General features: G+C 46.9%; 1 protein-coding gene across 1 annotated transcript in view; it reads left to right on the top strand.

Annotated features, from left to right (window-relative positions):
- Positions 1–8635: 8635 nt before the first annotated feature.
- The window catches only part of GABBR2 (gamma-aminobutyric acid type B receptor subunit 2), a 331972-nt gene continuing 324004 nt past the window's right edge, over positions 8636–16603 (top strand). The window contains exon 1 of the mRNA XM_039856048.1: positions 8636–9419. Coding sequence (XP_039711982.1) covers positions 9090–9419 — 330 coding nt within the window. The 5' untranslated portion in view covers positions 8636–9089. The remainder of the gene's footprint in view (positions 9420–16603) is intronic.

Raw genomic sequence — 16603 nt, forward strand, 5'->3', positions numbered from 1 at the left:
GGAGACTCATACCCAGCATAAAATGATGTCCAGAGTAGAACATGCAAACTACGGGGGACTTTGCCAAAAGAAACAGCAAAGAAACAACATGAGGCATCTGGTACACACTTTTAACAAATGGAACAAAAACAATATGAGTAGCTAGAAAATCAAGAGTTCAGTTACCCTTGAGGCTGTCGTGTGGTGGGAAAGACCAATTGGCTCCTTAAGTCCAGAAGTATAGCCCAAAGGTTGTCACTTTCCCTGTGCTGTCTTGGGAAAATCATTCAACCTCTCTAAAACCCCATTTCTCTTCTGTAAAATGGACATAAGAACACCTCACAGAATAATTAATGAGATAATATATGCAAAGGGCATTACACACTAGATTAATAGATATTCAGGGGGTACAACTCCTGAAGCTGTGTATCTGTGCCTCCCCTCTGCAGAGAGATCTGTAGCTCCCTCAGATTCTCTAAAGGGTCCCTAACTACCCCCAAATAAGTTTATTTTTTAGACATAAGGGTTTTATTTGGTTTCTATTATAAGATTAAATCTAATATTGAAAAAATCAGAGCATAGATAAAAAAAATTTGAAAAGGAAGAGCAATAGTAAACAATAGAAACCAAAATGTAGTGGTTTTTTAAAAAAAATCTTTTTGTTTTGTTGTTGGACTTTTTTTTAATGAACTGAGTCATCCTTTGGCTAAACTCAAAATGAAAATATAAAAGGGAGAAAAATAGAGCTAAAGGCAATAAGAAAACAAAGAGCAAAGTGATAAAAGAAACATTTTTTTCTTTAAAGGAATACACGTTAATGGGAAAAATACAAACAGTACAGAAGGATATAAGGTAAAAAACAAATCTATTTTCACCTCTCTATTACCTCTTACCCTTGGTCTTATTAGCCAGAGGTCACTGCTCTTGACAGCAAGAAACTTTTTATTTGTTATTTTCACATTGCCTGCAAGTGATTGAATCTGTCTTTTAAAGAAGATGAAATTTAGAAAATTCCCAGAGGCATCTAATTTGCCAAAAGATAATGAATATTGTATAAAAGAATTAAGTGCTTTCCTAGATCTTGACAAAGTAAAGATATCAATCAAAGAAACTCTCCAAAGGAAGTCCAGATGGCCATGCAATTGAACTTTACCAAGCTCATTGGCCTGGCAGTCCCATGCCTTTGAAATACCCAGGAAAACCATCCAATGGAAAGTTACACTTGATACCTACAGTGAATTCTTTATCAAACTGACCTAAAACTGGAGAAAACTCTGTAAAATTGTTACCTTGTTCAGGATCCCTGTTGAACACAGGGACAAACTTCCTTTCTTTCCAAGCTAATCCTTTAAACATGGATACAGATCCATCCATCCAAAGTCAGGGGATCTCATGCCCACTTGTGCAGGGTGATGCAATAAAAGGATAAGACAATATCGTTGATCACATAAAGTGAATCATTCCGAAGCATATGACAGTGTATGCTGTATTTCCCAATTTTAGAAGCACGTGAAAAAAATGGAATATGCTAGATTTTACTAAAATCACTAATGAAACTGAATGGCTGGAATATCAAGAAACTGGCAAAGAAAACTAAAATATCACTAAAGTCAGACGCCAGCCTCTCTTTGTCCTTTGTTATTTAATATAATATACAATTGGGTTTGGGGGTGGGCAGGGGGAATAACTGATTTCATTAGGAAAAAGCAAACAAAAAGACATTATTCAAAGAAGGAGGCTTGGAACAAGATTGGCTGGATGGGAGGTACTGCTTTCTGTCACAGTGTGCTCCTGAAAACCACGCCATAAATCAGAACCTTGAAAAGCAAATCATATTTACCCGGTAGGAGGATGTTATAATTGAAGCTCGCTTTGCTGATCAAGGATTCAGCATTAAATTATAATTATTACTATATAATGTTCCCCACACCCCCTCCCCCCTGCCCCAGGAAGCTATGCCAGCCACAAGGAATCACAATCTCTGTGGCTGACTCCAGCTCTCCCCCACTGTCACCTGGCCCTCAGTACCCCCAAGGAAAGAGTAATCCTCATCCCCTTGTGAGGAACCTCATGAGGAGCCACATTGAGAGGACTTCCGTGTGCCACCTTCTCTCCCCACAGTAGAAACACGTGCAGAAGTTGTCCAGGTAATAATGAATGACGTATACTTATTTATTCAACAAGCACATACTGCGTGGTTTGTGTATGGTTATGGAAAGGTACCCAGAGATGTAAACTAACTATACAATGCAGTGTGGTGCCAGAGTTGTTCTAGAATGTACTGCGATAAAAAATGAAATAGTGTACTTCATCCAATCTAAGACACCATCATTTTATGTATCATCAAGAAAGAAAAAAATATTGCCAATTATAAGATGCTGTCAGTGGCAAGGTGCACCCAGACTCCAAAGAGAAATAAAAATGTATGTCTTAGAATGGGTGAAATATGGTAATTAACTTTTAAAGAGGTGATATGATATCTCTCAGCATGAACCAAGCTTTATGATGGGAAGTGAGAAAAGGTAGCAATTTTTTCTTCTGGAATGGCTAGAGGAGGTATCATAGGGGAGGTGACATTTGATTTGGTCTCAAATGATTTTGCCAGTGGGAGAAAGAATGGGAAGAATATCCCAGGTTGCAGGAATAGCATGAGCAAAGATATGGAGGCAGAAAAGGGCAGGCATGTTTATGGACCAGTTAATGTATTCTAGATAGTTAGAACATAGAAGGTGTGGGGAGGAAGCTGGAGCTGGAAACATTGAAGGCAGATTATAAATAGCCTATAACCCCAGCCTTGGGAGTTTGTACACTATAGATAACAGGGAGCCATAGAATCTTTTGAGCTGGGAGAGGCTCTGGAAAGGTTAGACTGGCAGGGTAGAAGAAGCCTTTGTTGGAGAAGAGTAAGACTAGAGGCAGGAATACTATTACAGCCAGCCAGTTTGGGGATGAGTGGAGAGAAAATCAAGGTCTGCACACAGGATTCATGTGATGAAGTCAGATTGTAAAAGGCTAAGGCAACCGTACAGCTCTGAGAATAAAATATCTACAACCATAAACCACAATATAGATGAATTTCACAAACATAATGTTGAGTTGAAAGAAGCCAGACACAAAAGAGGACAGTCGGTGATTCCATTTGTATTAAGACTAAGAAAAGGCCAACGCCAATCTATTGTGTTAGCAGTCAGGGTGGTGGTTACCCTGCGGGATGGTGGTGACTGGCAAGGGATCCAATGGGGGCTTCTGGATGTGGGTAATGTTCTGGATCTTGATGCAGTTTACACAGATGTCTCACTTTGTGAAAATTCATTGAGCTGTGCATGTAAAACTTGTGTAGTTTTCTGTATATATGTTATAGTTCTATACTGTTAGTCCCCTAAGCCCCCAAAAATTAGGGCCATGGAGAGATACTGAAATAGGGGTCCAGAATGGAGGAATCTGCTGGAACACACAGGCGCTCAATCCCAGAATGAGCTGAAGTTTTGGGAGAATGTCATGGACCAACCAAGGGGCTTTTGGAGGGTGTTCTTAGAGCAAGCATGGGTGGGTGATGAAGAAAACAGAGTTTTCTCACTTCCAGGCCTGTGACAGAGACACTAGACATTTTAGTGGAGCGAGCATAACTAAAGGGGAGACAAAGATGAGGAGAATCTCAAAGGGCACCTATGAACATACTTTCAATGAGCCCATGTCTCCAGGTCCATGAAGTACCTGTGAGGGCAGGGCAGGAAGCTGATGATCCAGAGAGAACACCTAAGGATCTTTGGGAGATCAGTGAAAGAAAGGACTAGGTGGTGGGGGATGCCACCGAGTTTTGCTATTCTGAAAGGCTTAACAGGTGACTTCAGCAGTAAAGGATTTGAGTGTTGACCCTTAGCAACATTTGGGAAAAATATTGTACAAATGATGTGTGATCCCATAGAGAAGAGAGGGATAGTCCCTAGGAGTGGATGTGGGTTCACCAAGAACCAATCCAGCTACAGTCGCCTGTATTTGTGGGGTTACTGGCCTGCAGGTCAGAGAGATTGAGATGCATCAGACTTTCATGATATGCGGGAGCAAGGTGGGGGGAAACAGAGGCTGCAGAATGTGGAAGTTGGAATTTTCAATGGGTTTAATCATAGGACTAGAAGGGTAGGTCCCTCCCAGTGTGGGCAGATATGAGCGATTGACACCAGGATGTCAAAGGGTGTTCAGCCCAATACAGAAGGAGGACAGATAGCAGTGGGGAGGCCTGGTTAGTCTTCCAGAGCTTTGTCTTTGGCTTTCTGCTTTTTAACATTTGACCACTGCTTCAGGTTAAGAAAGAAAAGCAGATTGTCCAGTAAGAGTGGCATTGAGAGAGATGGTGAATATGAGAGAAAACAGATCCAAGATGTAGGATGCCCTCAATAGACTGCACATTGGGACACAATCATGAATGGAACGTTTCAATCCTGTCCATAGGCTCCCGAATTAAACTGCTGATAAATAGGATGAGAGAGATCTGGCTTGCTGTTCATTTGAAACAGCACAACAGCCCCATATAAAACAAATCTGGGGTTCTCAGGGTAGCACAAGCTTTCTATGATCCAAAGGCATGATATGGCTGTGAGCAAAAGGCAGGTGACTCTGGACTGCAAAGATAGCAGAGACGGCAGGTCCAGAGGCCTGAGCAGCATTCTTTACTTCTTTAAGACTCTTTCCTCCTCAGTCACATTAGGGTGTCTCCAAGGAGAGAAATGTGGAGTAGAGGCACGTGTGGGAGTTTGGGGTCAGATAAACTGGGTTTGGGCCCTGTCACTGCCTCTGCTGAGTATTATTAGGCACATCATTTAATCTCTCTGGACTTCAGTCTTGTCATTTGCAAAACTGGGATCCTAACATCTATTTTTTAAGCAGTTGTGAAGATTAAGATGATGCATACAAAGGTGTCTGGCACAGAGTAGGTAGGTGTTTAATAAATGGTAGCTATTATTATTACTCGAACTGTGTCACCAGACCACATTTGATGCCTAAAACCCAATTTTACGGTTTAAAAAACACGCCTTGTGAAAAGGGAAGAGCAACTTAGATTCATTCAACTAATCTTTTTGGGGGCCATCATTCATAACTTATCCATTAAAAAAAAGAAATGAAAACAAACAATGTACTTCAGAAAAAATCCCACCTGAGCTACTTGGTTGAAAGAAACATTTTAGTGTAATCACAAATAAGAAATATATGGGAGATGTTTGCAAAGGTGGCTTGTGATTTCTTTTTAAATGGGAGTTAGAGGTGACAGGTCAGACTGGGAACAGGGTGTTGGAAACTGGGCCCAGGCCTGGGAGGAGGTAGCTTCAGGAGGGCAGATATGAGCAATTGACACCAGGGTGTCAAAGGGTGTTCAGCCCAATACAGAAGGAGGACAGATAGCAGTGGGGAGGCCTGGTTAGTCTTCCAGTGTCGGGATCCTGCTCAGAGGAAAGGGTTGTCCTTCTGATAGGCAGCCAGTGGACCATGAGGCCCCCCAAATCTTCATAAAGGTAAAAGGCATCATCTCTCAACACAGACCCAACCTCTGAATTGTGATTTAGAGACTGGCTTCTGGTTTTTGTGTGTAAGGAGAAGACGTGGGAGAAAGGATTGCTAAGAAGGAAGGGTTTGGGAAGAAGATAAGAATTTAAGCCATGGAGACCTGAACTGACATTCATCACTTTCCAGGGGTGTGCCCGTGACCATGTTGCTTTCTAAAGTCTCTACTTCGTCTCTTATAAGGTAGATGAGCTTGTAAGGATCAGTGTTTATAACAGCTCTGGAACTTGGCATCTGCCAATGTGTTTTATTCCCTCTGTTAAGGAGAACAATTATTAACCTAGCCACTTCTCACTACCTTCTCTGTCTGCACCTGATTCTTGACATCTTACCTGGCTTATTGTAATAACCTCCTAATCAATTTTCCTTCTTCTACCCTCCTGCCGTACCAACGGTTCTTCACTTGATAGCCAGAGTGATCCTATTGTAATATATCAGATCATGTCACTGCTCCACTCAGTACTCTCTGGTAGTTCCCACTTCATTATGTGCAAGCCAAAGTCCTCACATGCCTACGTCCCCCCTGATCCCACCTGCCTTTGACCTTGAGTGCTGCTGCTTTTCTCTTTGCTTCAGCCACACTGGCTTCCTGACCATTCCTTGAACATATCAGGCACATTCCTGTCTCAGAGCTTCTGACCTTGTTTGTCCCTCTACCTGGAATGTCATTTGCGTGTCTTGCTTATTTACCTCCTTTAGGCCTTTGCTGAAAAGTCACTTCAGTGTGTCCTTCTATGGCCTCCCCATTTAAAACTGCAGTTTCACCCTGTCAGTCTCAATCCTCTTTCCTACTTTATTGTTCTTCATAGCATTTTTCACAAACTGACATACTAAAATATTTTCTTATTTCTGTTTATTGTCTCTCTCCATTAGAACGTTGATTTTATGAGAACAGGATTTTACTTTGGCTTCATTATTCCTATATCCTCAGCTCCTAGGATACTGGACAGCACATAGTAGACACTGCAAAACATTGGCTGAAGGAATGAATGATTATTATAAAGCAAAAGGCTTGACTTCAACTCTGAGAAATGTGGACTTGAGGCTGGTGACCGAGGCAGGAACTCAGAAGCAGGAAGCACACCAGGGATTCAGTTATTCAAACTGGAACACAGGCCAGGTTAGGACCTGGGAATCAGAGAGATGCCCAGGCATCAGAAGTATGGCAGGAGATCAGAGCTTGGCCTTAAGCCAGGCTGATGGATAGTGAGTCTGGTGCTCCTCAGGTCGGGGCTGGTCTTAGGCCACATATCTTGGGGCCAGGTCACCCTATAAGTGGAGACAGAGGGCCTGAAAGGCAGGTTGCCAGGCAAGGCCTTTAACCACTTAGTAAATGTCAAGCACAGTTATCCCAGCTCTCAACTTATTCCCAGATGTAGGTGTCAGTGGATATTCCATATTGGCACAACTTATAAGGAAAACACAAATGACTAAGGGAAAAAAGGAAAAAAAGTGAAAATGCTCATTCAGAAACCTGAGCTGAGAGTTGAGGAATGGCAGATGCCAGAAGCCTATGACTAGAGGATATCTGTGCTGTCAAGTGAGACACCAGCTGAGAGAGCATCTGGGGATTACATTATTCTCTGGATCATTTTTTTTTGGTGGAGATGCTCAGGTGAGCTCCACCTAGGCAAACCCTCTAGTTTGGGGAGGAGAAAAGGCTAAGTGCAGCCAGTGAGGTGGCGTTTGCAGAGCTCTAGACAGAGGAATTGTGGCAGGGAGAATTTGGCCAGGTTTCCCCAGAGCTGTCCAAGGTACTCTCCAGGACTTGGGCTCAGCCTCCCTTCTTCTTCATGCTTCCTGAGAACCTAGACTGTAATTCAGGACTGCCCCTACCTCACTCCAGAAGAGCAAGTTTGTGGACACAGTCTGGTCCAACTCCATCAGCACATGCCTGAAGGAAACGAGGTCCAGAACAATTCAGAGTCAGGGCAGAGCCCCTTCTGCCTGTTAAGGAAGCTATCTCCCTTCCTGATTCCCCTGCATTTTGTAGAGGGCTCCTGCCGGCTCTGGGTTCCAGTCCTCCCTGGGTATCGCTATATATTTTGACAAACTGTGGAACCCCTCTGAGCCTCAGTGCATTCATCTGTAAAGTGAGGATGATAAAGACAGTACACGATTCAGAGGGCTGTTGTGAGGATTACATTATAAGGCATGTAGTTAAGTGTTCTGTGAAGGTTAAACTCCCAACCTTGTTACAAGGTCGTCACTATCACCCACAACGGTTTGTTCAGGATCAAGGATGTTTTCTGATTTGATGTCTTACTGTGTCCCCTCATTAATCACCCCTTGGGAATTTATATTTTAATAACCACGATTCCTATTCTTCAAGCGTGGAGAGGCACATGGGGACCAGGGCCTTAGGTCAGATCACAGGAGTGCTTTGCTTAAGGTCCGCCCGTGCAGCCAGCGCGCCCTGGCCGAGAGAGGGCTAAGCCGCGTGGAGCGCGGAGCGCGGACCCTCTCTGGCTTGAAGACAGTGCTCCCACCCGGGGAGAATTTTAGGGCGGAGCCCATTGGGAGTGGGGACGCGGAGAGGTCAAATGCCTGGAGGGGGCGGTAGCACACGCTAGGTGAGGACTCCAGTCTTGCCTGCGTTTGGCAGAGGGCGGCTGCTCCGACTAGTGAGGAAGAGGGGGCCCTCATGCAAGGCCCTAAGGGCCGGCGGAACACTCGAGCACCCAGGGGGTGTTCGAGCGCCGGCCGCATCTTTGACCGCCCCTTCGGGCTGCGTCGGAGTCCCCTGGGTACCCGCGCAGAGCAGGACAGCGTAGGCTGCAGGTGCTTCTAGGACGACTCTGTGGCGAGCTCGCCGCCCAGACCTTCCCAGCTAGACCTCCGAGAACAGTCCCAAACCACAGTGCAGGTGCTGCAGGAAGCGCTCGGCGAAGCGGCCGTGACCAGTCCTCATTCTCTGACCGCTGTCCGAGGGCGCTCAGGTCCCCAGTGGTCTGCAGCCAGCAGCAGCCCGCGCGGCGGAGGGCCGGGGGCACGTGTGTGCGTGTGCTGGCAAGGCGGCCCTCCCCGCGGCCGCCGCAGCGCCAGCGCCTCCCCCTCCCCCGGCGCGCACGGCCTGTCCCCGTCCCCGGAGGCGGCCCGAGCCGCGGCTGTGCAGCCTCGCCTTCGCCTCCCGCGTTTCCTGCCGCCCGCCCTCCCCCGGCCGGGCTCCAGGGGCTGCCGCCGAGCGACTCCCGGCGGGAGAGCGGCTCAGAGCGCGCACGGGGGCGGGCGGAGGCGGCCCGGTTCGGGGAGGCAGTGCCGGAGAGAGGCGCGCGCGGAGACGCCGGCCCCCCTCTCCACGTTTCCTCGCTCGCTCCCCGCCTCCCGCACTCCGCTCTCTCCCACCCCTTCCCGGCGTGATTGATCCGTCACGGGCGCCACCGCTGCCGCCGCCGCCGCCGCGGCCGTTCTGAGCCGAGCCGGAGCCCGAGCCAGAGCCAGGGCCCGGGCCGGCGCCATTGCGCGGGAGCCGCGGGGAGAGCTTGGCGCGGGGCGGCGGGCCGGGCCAGGCCATGCGGGCCGAGTGAGCCGGCGCCCGCAGCCCGCGGCGCGGCATGGCTTCTCCGCGGAGCTCCGGGCAGCCCGGGCCGCCGCCGCCGCCGCCGCCGCCGCCACCGCCGCCCGCGCGCCTGCTGCTGCTCCTGCTGCTGCCGCTCCTGCTGCTGTTGGCGCCCGGGGCCTGGGGCTGGGCGCGGGGTGCCCCCCGGCCGCCGCCCAGCAGCCCGCCGCTCTCCATCATGGGCCTCATGCCGCTCACCAAGGAGGTGGCCAAGGGCAGCATCGGGCGCGGCGTGCTTCCCGCGGTGGAATTGGCCATCGAGCAAATCCGCAACGAGTCGCTCCTGCGCCCCTACTTCCTCGACCTGCGGCTCTACGACACAGAGGTGAGTGTCCGGCCGCCCGCGCCGTCGGGACTGTGGAGGGCAGTGGAGTGGGGGGTGGCATTGTCGGACAGAGGCAAGCTTTGGTCCTTGCGCAGAGCCCTGATTGACCCGTCCGTGCCAGCCGAGAGCATCGCGGGCTGGTGCTCAGTGCTCACCCCCCGGGTCCCGCCGGGGTTGGCTGGCACAGCTGCTAGCAAGATTTCCTTCCTCTGGGATTGTATGTGTGTATGTATGTGTATGCGGTGTTGACTAGAGTCTCTTTTAACTAAAGAAAGAGTGGAGAGGTGGGAATTGGACCCCCAAAAGGCCTGCAGTGGTTGCCCCTGCCCAGGTCCCGCTGGTGGAGCTGTGGAGTGCCGGGTGGGAGGAACAGGCATATTGACTGCAAACTGGGCCACCTGGGGCTGGAGAAACCACGGGCCTGCTCGCGGTCCCTCAGGAGAGCCAAAACGCACGCTGAGGTCCGGAGGGCTGCGGGACCCCAGAGGCCAGCGCGCGCAGCAGGGCAGGGCGCATGGTGCGCGCCAGCAGCTCAGAGTCCTCACCGCGCGAGCAGGTATGGGGCCGCCGGCTCTGCAGCGCTGCTGCCTAGATGTGGTTGACGCTGCGTTTGACCAGAGCGGTTTTATGGGGAGACCCTCCACCCCCACTCCTGGGTTAGTTGTTCAGAGAGTTCCCTGAGCTGATCTCGCCCTGGACTCGCGGGGGTGTCCGGCGCACAGCTGCTGTTGGTTCGGCGGCTGCAGGTGCAGTTTCTCTGGGCGCAGACTTGAAGCACGGACTTGGAGCGCAGCAGCGAGCTTGCCCTCCCAGCCTCCTTCTCTGAGGGGAGCTGAAGGTCCAAGAGCTTCCTATCCCAAGCCCTCTCCTCACGCCCTCGGCTTGGGTTCCGGCTGAAGCCCCAGCGTGGACCTTCACTGCAGCCCGGAGGCTGAAGTGCGCAGAGGGGGCTTGGAGGAGAGATCGCCGGCAGAGCGAGGTCGGGTTCGCGAGTTTTTCCAGACAGAGGAAGCCCCTACGCTCCGGCTGCAGAGTCTGAGACGCGGCCTGAAGGGGGCAGTGATTTCCTGTGCAGTACGCTCGGTTGGCTCCAGTTCCACCGCGCCAAGCCCGCCGAGGCGCTGGGCTTGACCCAGACTTTCCGGGGCTCTCCCGGCGCTTGCGCTAGAGAGCCCAGGTGCAGACCCCGTCGGAGAGGAGGGTCACACTGCCGCGCTTATGGTGCAGCCTGTGCTCTGCTTCCTTCTTTCTCTTCCCCCACCCCCCGCCCAGAGAAAGAGCAGAAATCTGTATTGCATCTTATCCCCCCTCCCCCTCCCCCACACACTTTTTCAGAAATGAACCAGCCTGCCTGCGCTGTAAATAAAAGGTGAAGGAACGGGTGACATTTGGTGGCGGTGAGCTCAGACTGCTGCAAGCGAAAGTCTTCCCCTGCCCCGGGAGGATGCAAGCTGGGGGGCTGTGCAGAGCTAATCCGGCTGTGGAATCATTTTTGAATGACATTCCCATTGCCCCCATCTTTGCCAGAACATTTCAAGTTCTCTGGAGTATTTGCCCGACACACGTAAATGGAGAGGGCCATGCAATTATACCGAGGCATGTATTCTGGGCACTGTTTCACTACTGCTTCCGTACATATTTTTTTTTGGAAGGGACATGGGAGAACCGGTTCTTTGGAGACAAAAACATTTGTAGACAGGGCAGCCCTGCTTGCATCATCACCAAATCAGGTCAGCTGCATAATGTTTTCATCATCAATTTATCCCTTCAGAAAGCTTCCCTGAAAGAGATTTCATATTAGCTCGTTTGTGGCAGCAAAGGAATGGGTGCTTGGTTTCAGGGTGTGGGCTGAAGCTTTTACATTTTATTTTTCAAGTGTGTCTTGATGACTTTCTGAGTGAGAAGGCCCAGAGTCAAGAGGATGAGGCAGCCAGAAGACTGTTGAGTTGGTGGGAATAGGTAGGAGACATTGGGAAGGAGGGCAGAGGGTAATATCAGCCTCATGCAAACAGGGATGCGTCTCTAGCTGTGTAAAGGGGCACAGAACATGGGCTTTGGGATGGGTTGGACCTGGGTTCTAGTTAGAAACAGGTTAACTTCCCCCTGGATGACCTTGAGCAAGATATTTAATCTCTGTAAGCCTAGATTTCCACATTTGAAAAAGTGGGACTATTATATGTACTCTGCAGGGTGGTGATGTGACGCTTAAGGGAGATAATAGGCCAGAATGGAAAATGCCTTGAGCTGGCAGACTCAGAGGCCAGTGCTCTATCTGGCATGCTGTAAGCACTAAATAAATATTCCCTACCTCCTTCCCTTCATTTTCCTCTGGTGTGGATTCACACGTAAGACATTGAAACATTGGTTGTGATAAATTGGTCACAACTAAAAGATTAAGATTGTTTATTTGTTTTTCTTGCTTTTGTAATTTCCTGAAGGGTCAGTGAAGTTATCGCAAACACGAAAAAAGAATTCTGGTTTACGATCAAATCATTATGTTATCTCCTGCCATAAGGTATCACGTTTGGGAGAATGCCCCAGTGATATAATACCTAATTTTTTCAAGTGGCCTGACTTTAGGGTAGAGGTACTTTCTCTCTGAGCCGAAGTAAAGGAAGGATCAGTCTGGGTAACTGCAGCAAAATCTGCAGTCATCTAAAGGGTGTTTGGGGCCCGCATTAGAGTGTCTGGGGCCTGTTTTATTCATATGGGCTGTATTTGTGGATTGTGTGTGCATCCTAATCACTTGCTGGCTGTGTCACCTGTTGTCTGTAGACTTAAACACAAGACAGATGTGGTAAATGAATTTTGGCTGCCTTTGCTGACATTTGCTGTCAGTCAATGGCCGGAGACTGTGGGCAGCCAAATGGACCTCTGTCCACAGAGCCTTCAGAGAGATGGAGATTTAGCAAGGAATGGGTTAAACTAATCATTGGGACAGCTATGTCAGTAAAGGAGTCTCCTGCATGCATTTATCCAGATTGACCCTCTATTGTAACAAGAATAGTGACAGAACATTCAAAGTCCCACTAATGCCTTGTGTTTGTACAAATGAAACATCCCAGCAGAGCACCTGCTAGTCAGGACCTTTTCTCTGGTGTACCTCAGATCACTTTAGCTATACCTCTTTATGTCTCCCAAGGAAGAGTTGAGTATTTAAAAATGTAAGCAAGGTAAGTGAAAATACATATAAAAGGAAGCATTAGAAACCACACAGAACAATGGAAGTTACTATACCAAGAACCTGGGCTAATATGCTTATTGCATTTTTGAGCATTAAATTTTAACTCTGAGCTTCCTGGCAGTCAAGGTAAAAAGGTAAACATGGTAGATTACATTTCTTATGTGTTTGATTAAAAGACTGAGGGACAATGTCTTTTTAAAAAAAAGTTTTACAGGAGCTTCAGAAATGTTTTCCATGTGGTTATTTCTCATTCTTTGGTAGCCACATTAATAAAATAAGTAAGAACCAAGAAATGAGGTTTTAAAAATGTTGGCTTTTCTGATTTGATTAATGTTCACTTTAGAAAAATTGAAAATTATAGAGAAGCATGAAGAAAGATACAAATTTCTTATAATTCACCTACACAAAGATAATTACATCTAATAATTAGCATTATTCCCTTCCAGTTGCCAGTGTTCACTACTTATGTATTTGAGATCTTATTCTATGTACTCTTTTATATTTTGTTTCATTCAGTCAACATTATATTATAGGTATTTCCCTATGTCTTCAGATCCTCTTTGCACAGATGATTTTTAGTGGCTGTTTCCTATTCTATTCTATGGGTACACCATAAGTATTCAATTGTTCCCCTCTTGTTGGATTTATGTTTTCCCACTTGTGACTATTTTAAATTATTCCGTAATAAACTTAGGAAAAGTTTAGGAGCCAGAGGAGCACATTCCAAGTATGTATCTTTCAGAAAATCTACACCAATGCAGAGATTCAGCTTAGAAAACCCAGAGAAAACTTAGTAATTGGTGAGCACCTCCTTTTCTTGAGTAGTTTTGCCAAATATCTCTTCTCTCATTCACTGTGCTTTAGAAAGGACCCAAACTACTGTTAGATGGAGGCTGGCTTTTCAAGGAGGGCTGAGAGCAGTTCAGCACGCATTCATTGAGTACCTACTGCAGTTGCTGGTGTTGCAGAGAGTAGTAAAGCTCTGTCTTGGGCTCAAGAGAGAAGCTGGTCCATAGGAGAAAACAGAGCAAGCACATATTTCTCATTTTCAATACAAGATAGAAAGTGATTGTGGTGATGGTTGCACAATTCTATGAATATGATAAAAATCATAGAATCATATACTTTAAAAGAATGAATGTCATAGTACATGAATTACAGCTCAATACAGCTGTTCTTAGAAATAAAAAGAGAAAATGACCTATTTTAAAATCAGGATCACATCTTGTAACCCCATCGCCCATCATGGGATCTGGCCCTTCGTAGGTGTATTGCTTAGGACTCATGTTGTAAGTGTCAGAAACCCAACTTTAACTGGTTCATAAGACTGAAAAATCCTGATATGGGGCTGTACTCAGACATGGCTGAATCCAGAGACTTAAATGATATCTTAAACAATCTCTCTCTCTTGTCTCTTAGCTTGGATTTTCTCTGTGTTTGGCTTCACGCTTAGGCAGGCTTTCCCTAAGAGGTAGCACAGATGACCCTTAGCAGCTACAAATTTACACATTCCCAGTTTAGAAGTTCCAGTAAAAAAGAGTGTTTCTCTCCCAACTGTTTCAGCAAAAATCCCAAGCTCAGCTCTCATTGGCTTGAACTGGGTCATTTGTCCATCTCCAAACCAATCACATGACACTGATGAGCCTGGGACATCTGCCAGCCTTTCATGGAGCTGAAACTGGCAGTTAACAGTAAACATTAGATCATATAGTCTAGAGATGTAAGCATAGGATTTAATGAAATGTTTCAATGGCTTTGGTTGTCACATAGCTTATAGTCAAAGATTAAGAAAATATGTTAGTCACTTATAGTCAAATATTATAAAGTATGTTACTCATGTGCTAGAGGCCTGCCTATAAAGCAGGTTCCAGGAAAAATGTTTGAAAGTAGACTGTTCTTGAGATAATAGAAAAATGTAGCTAGTTAAGCACAAAACAATGATAGCTTAAATAATAACAATGGTCATAAGACATTTAGTATCTGCCTTTTGCTGTAAAGATAATGTCACTGATATACAGCAGTCATGACATACCTTGCAGAATCTTGATTCTTCAACCCAGTTAGATCACCTGACCACAATGACGAAGTCACCAGAAAAGATGACATCCGGAACTGAATTCAGACTAAGGAAAACCACTAAAGCTTATATAAGAATGAATGTATCAGCTTCCCCCATGACCCCTAACACCTAACTCTCAATCTCTGCCTTTGAAAACCTTTGAACAATTGAGGAGTTTGGATTTTGAGTGCTAGTTTGCTATTCTTTGGGCTTGGCATCCTACCAATAAACTGCTTTAATTTCTCCACTGCAAAACTTGATATTCAATGTTTGGCTCTGTTGGACGTCAACTGGGCGGACCCTCTTCAGTTCCATAACATAGGGAGAGGGAGGTGAGGTCAGCCCCATCCAACTACATGAATACAGAGTGGAGAAGAGGTGATTCCTCGAAGGACATTTGAGGTTGTTCAAGGAGCGTGGATACCAGGTGGGTCTGATCGCAGATATCCACAAAGGCAGGCACTTGGGAAATGCCAAATTCAAGAATGAAATAATAGATGCCAGGGACATTAAGATACAGAGAAGATCATATTGAGGTCAAGAGGAGCCTCCTGGAGGAGAAGTAAAGATGGGCCTGTAAGGTGAATGTAATGTTGACCTAGAGAGGTGGGGGCTCAGGAAAATGGAGATTGGATCCCAGGAAAGATCCCCTAGATCACAGGATGGAGGCAACAAAGTGTGAAGTGTTTTGGGGGAGCACCGACTTATGTTTTTAGCTGAGTGCAGGGTTTCTGGAGGGAAAGATAGTCTGGTGTTAGGTGTGGAAGGCCTTGAATGCTATGTCAAGAAGGTTGGACTTTATTCTGGAGCTGTGAGGAGCTGTGGGGTTTTTTTGAACATGCATGTGACATGATCAGGGCGAGCAGGAATGTAGAAGCTGGATAGTAGATGAGACTGGTGACCGAGAAGCCAGGAAGCTATTATAGTAGTTGAAGGGATAGATGCTGAGGCTTGAACAGAGATGGAGAAGCAGTGAGGGCATGTGGAGGAGAATGGGCAGCACTGAGACCTAACAGGGCTGAAGGGGCAACAGAGAGAGAACCGTGGGGGAAGGGGGCATCCGACAGGCAACCCAGTCATTACCATAAGTTGCACTGGAGGGGAATGAGGAGAGAACTTCCTTGTAGGGATGAGGCCGGGCACAAAATGGCCAGCTCCAGCTCCAGAACCTTCAGCTCCCCTAGCTCATAGCACATGTTGAATGAGCATCTTGTACCCCTATTGGGCACCACTTACCTGCTTGGTAACCTTGGATGAGGCACTTTGCCTCTCTCTCTTCATCGATAAAATGGGCCTAATCTACTAACTGCCTTAAAGGATGAGTGGGGAGCAAATGAGGTCATCCAGGTAAATGATCAAATCAGTGCCTGATATACTGGGAGTGCTTGGTAAATATACACTGCTATATTGTCATCATCGTTGTTATTCCTCTACCATATGGGGATAATTATGCTGACTTCACAAGGCTGCAATAAGGAATAAACAGAATGGATGTAGAACTTCAAAATACGATGTAAACATAAAACAGTACTACCTGTAATCTTGTTTTCCAACACTGGTTGCTGAGAGGTGTGTTGGAGAGAGAGGGTGGGAGCATGAGATCTTTATTAATATGTATCTCCCAGCACATCTTCCATTCTGCTGTGTATCACGGCCACATTCATCTCTTTCTCCCCACTGGATTGTAGCACTGTGAGGGCAGGGGCGGTTTGATTCCCTAGTGTCTTACATGCAGTGGGCATCATGGAATATTTGCTGAACTGAATGGTATGTGAATAAATTAGAATGTACTTTCTGAGTTAGCATCCCATAAAATGAATGGTTTATCTGGACCACTTCCCCAGGGTCTTCACGCTCCCCACCCCCATCACCACAGGACTTAGGTGATCCCTTATATCTAGATTAACTTGACTGCCAAGCTGTATCTGCCTTCTGCATATT

The sequence above is a fragment of the Pteropus medius genome, unplaced genomic scaffold (assembly GCF_902729225.1).
Source record: "Pteropus medius unplaced genomic scaffold, Ma_sr-lr_union100, whole genome shotgun sequence".
In the NCBI taxonomy this organism is placed as follows: domain Eukaryota; kingdom Metazoa; phylum Chordata; class Mammalia; order Chiroptera; family Pteropodidae; genus Pteropus; species Pteropus medius.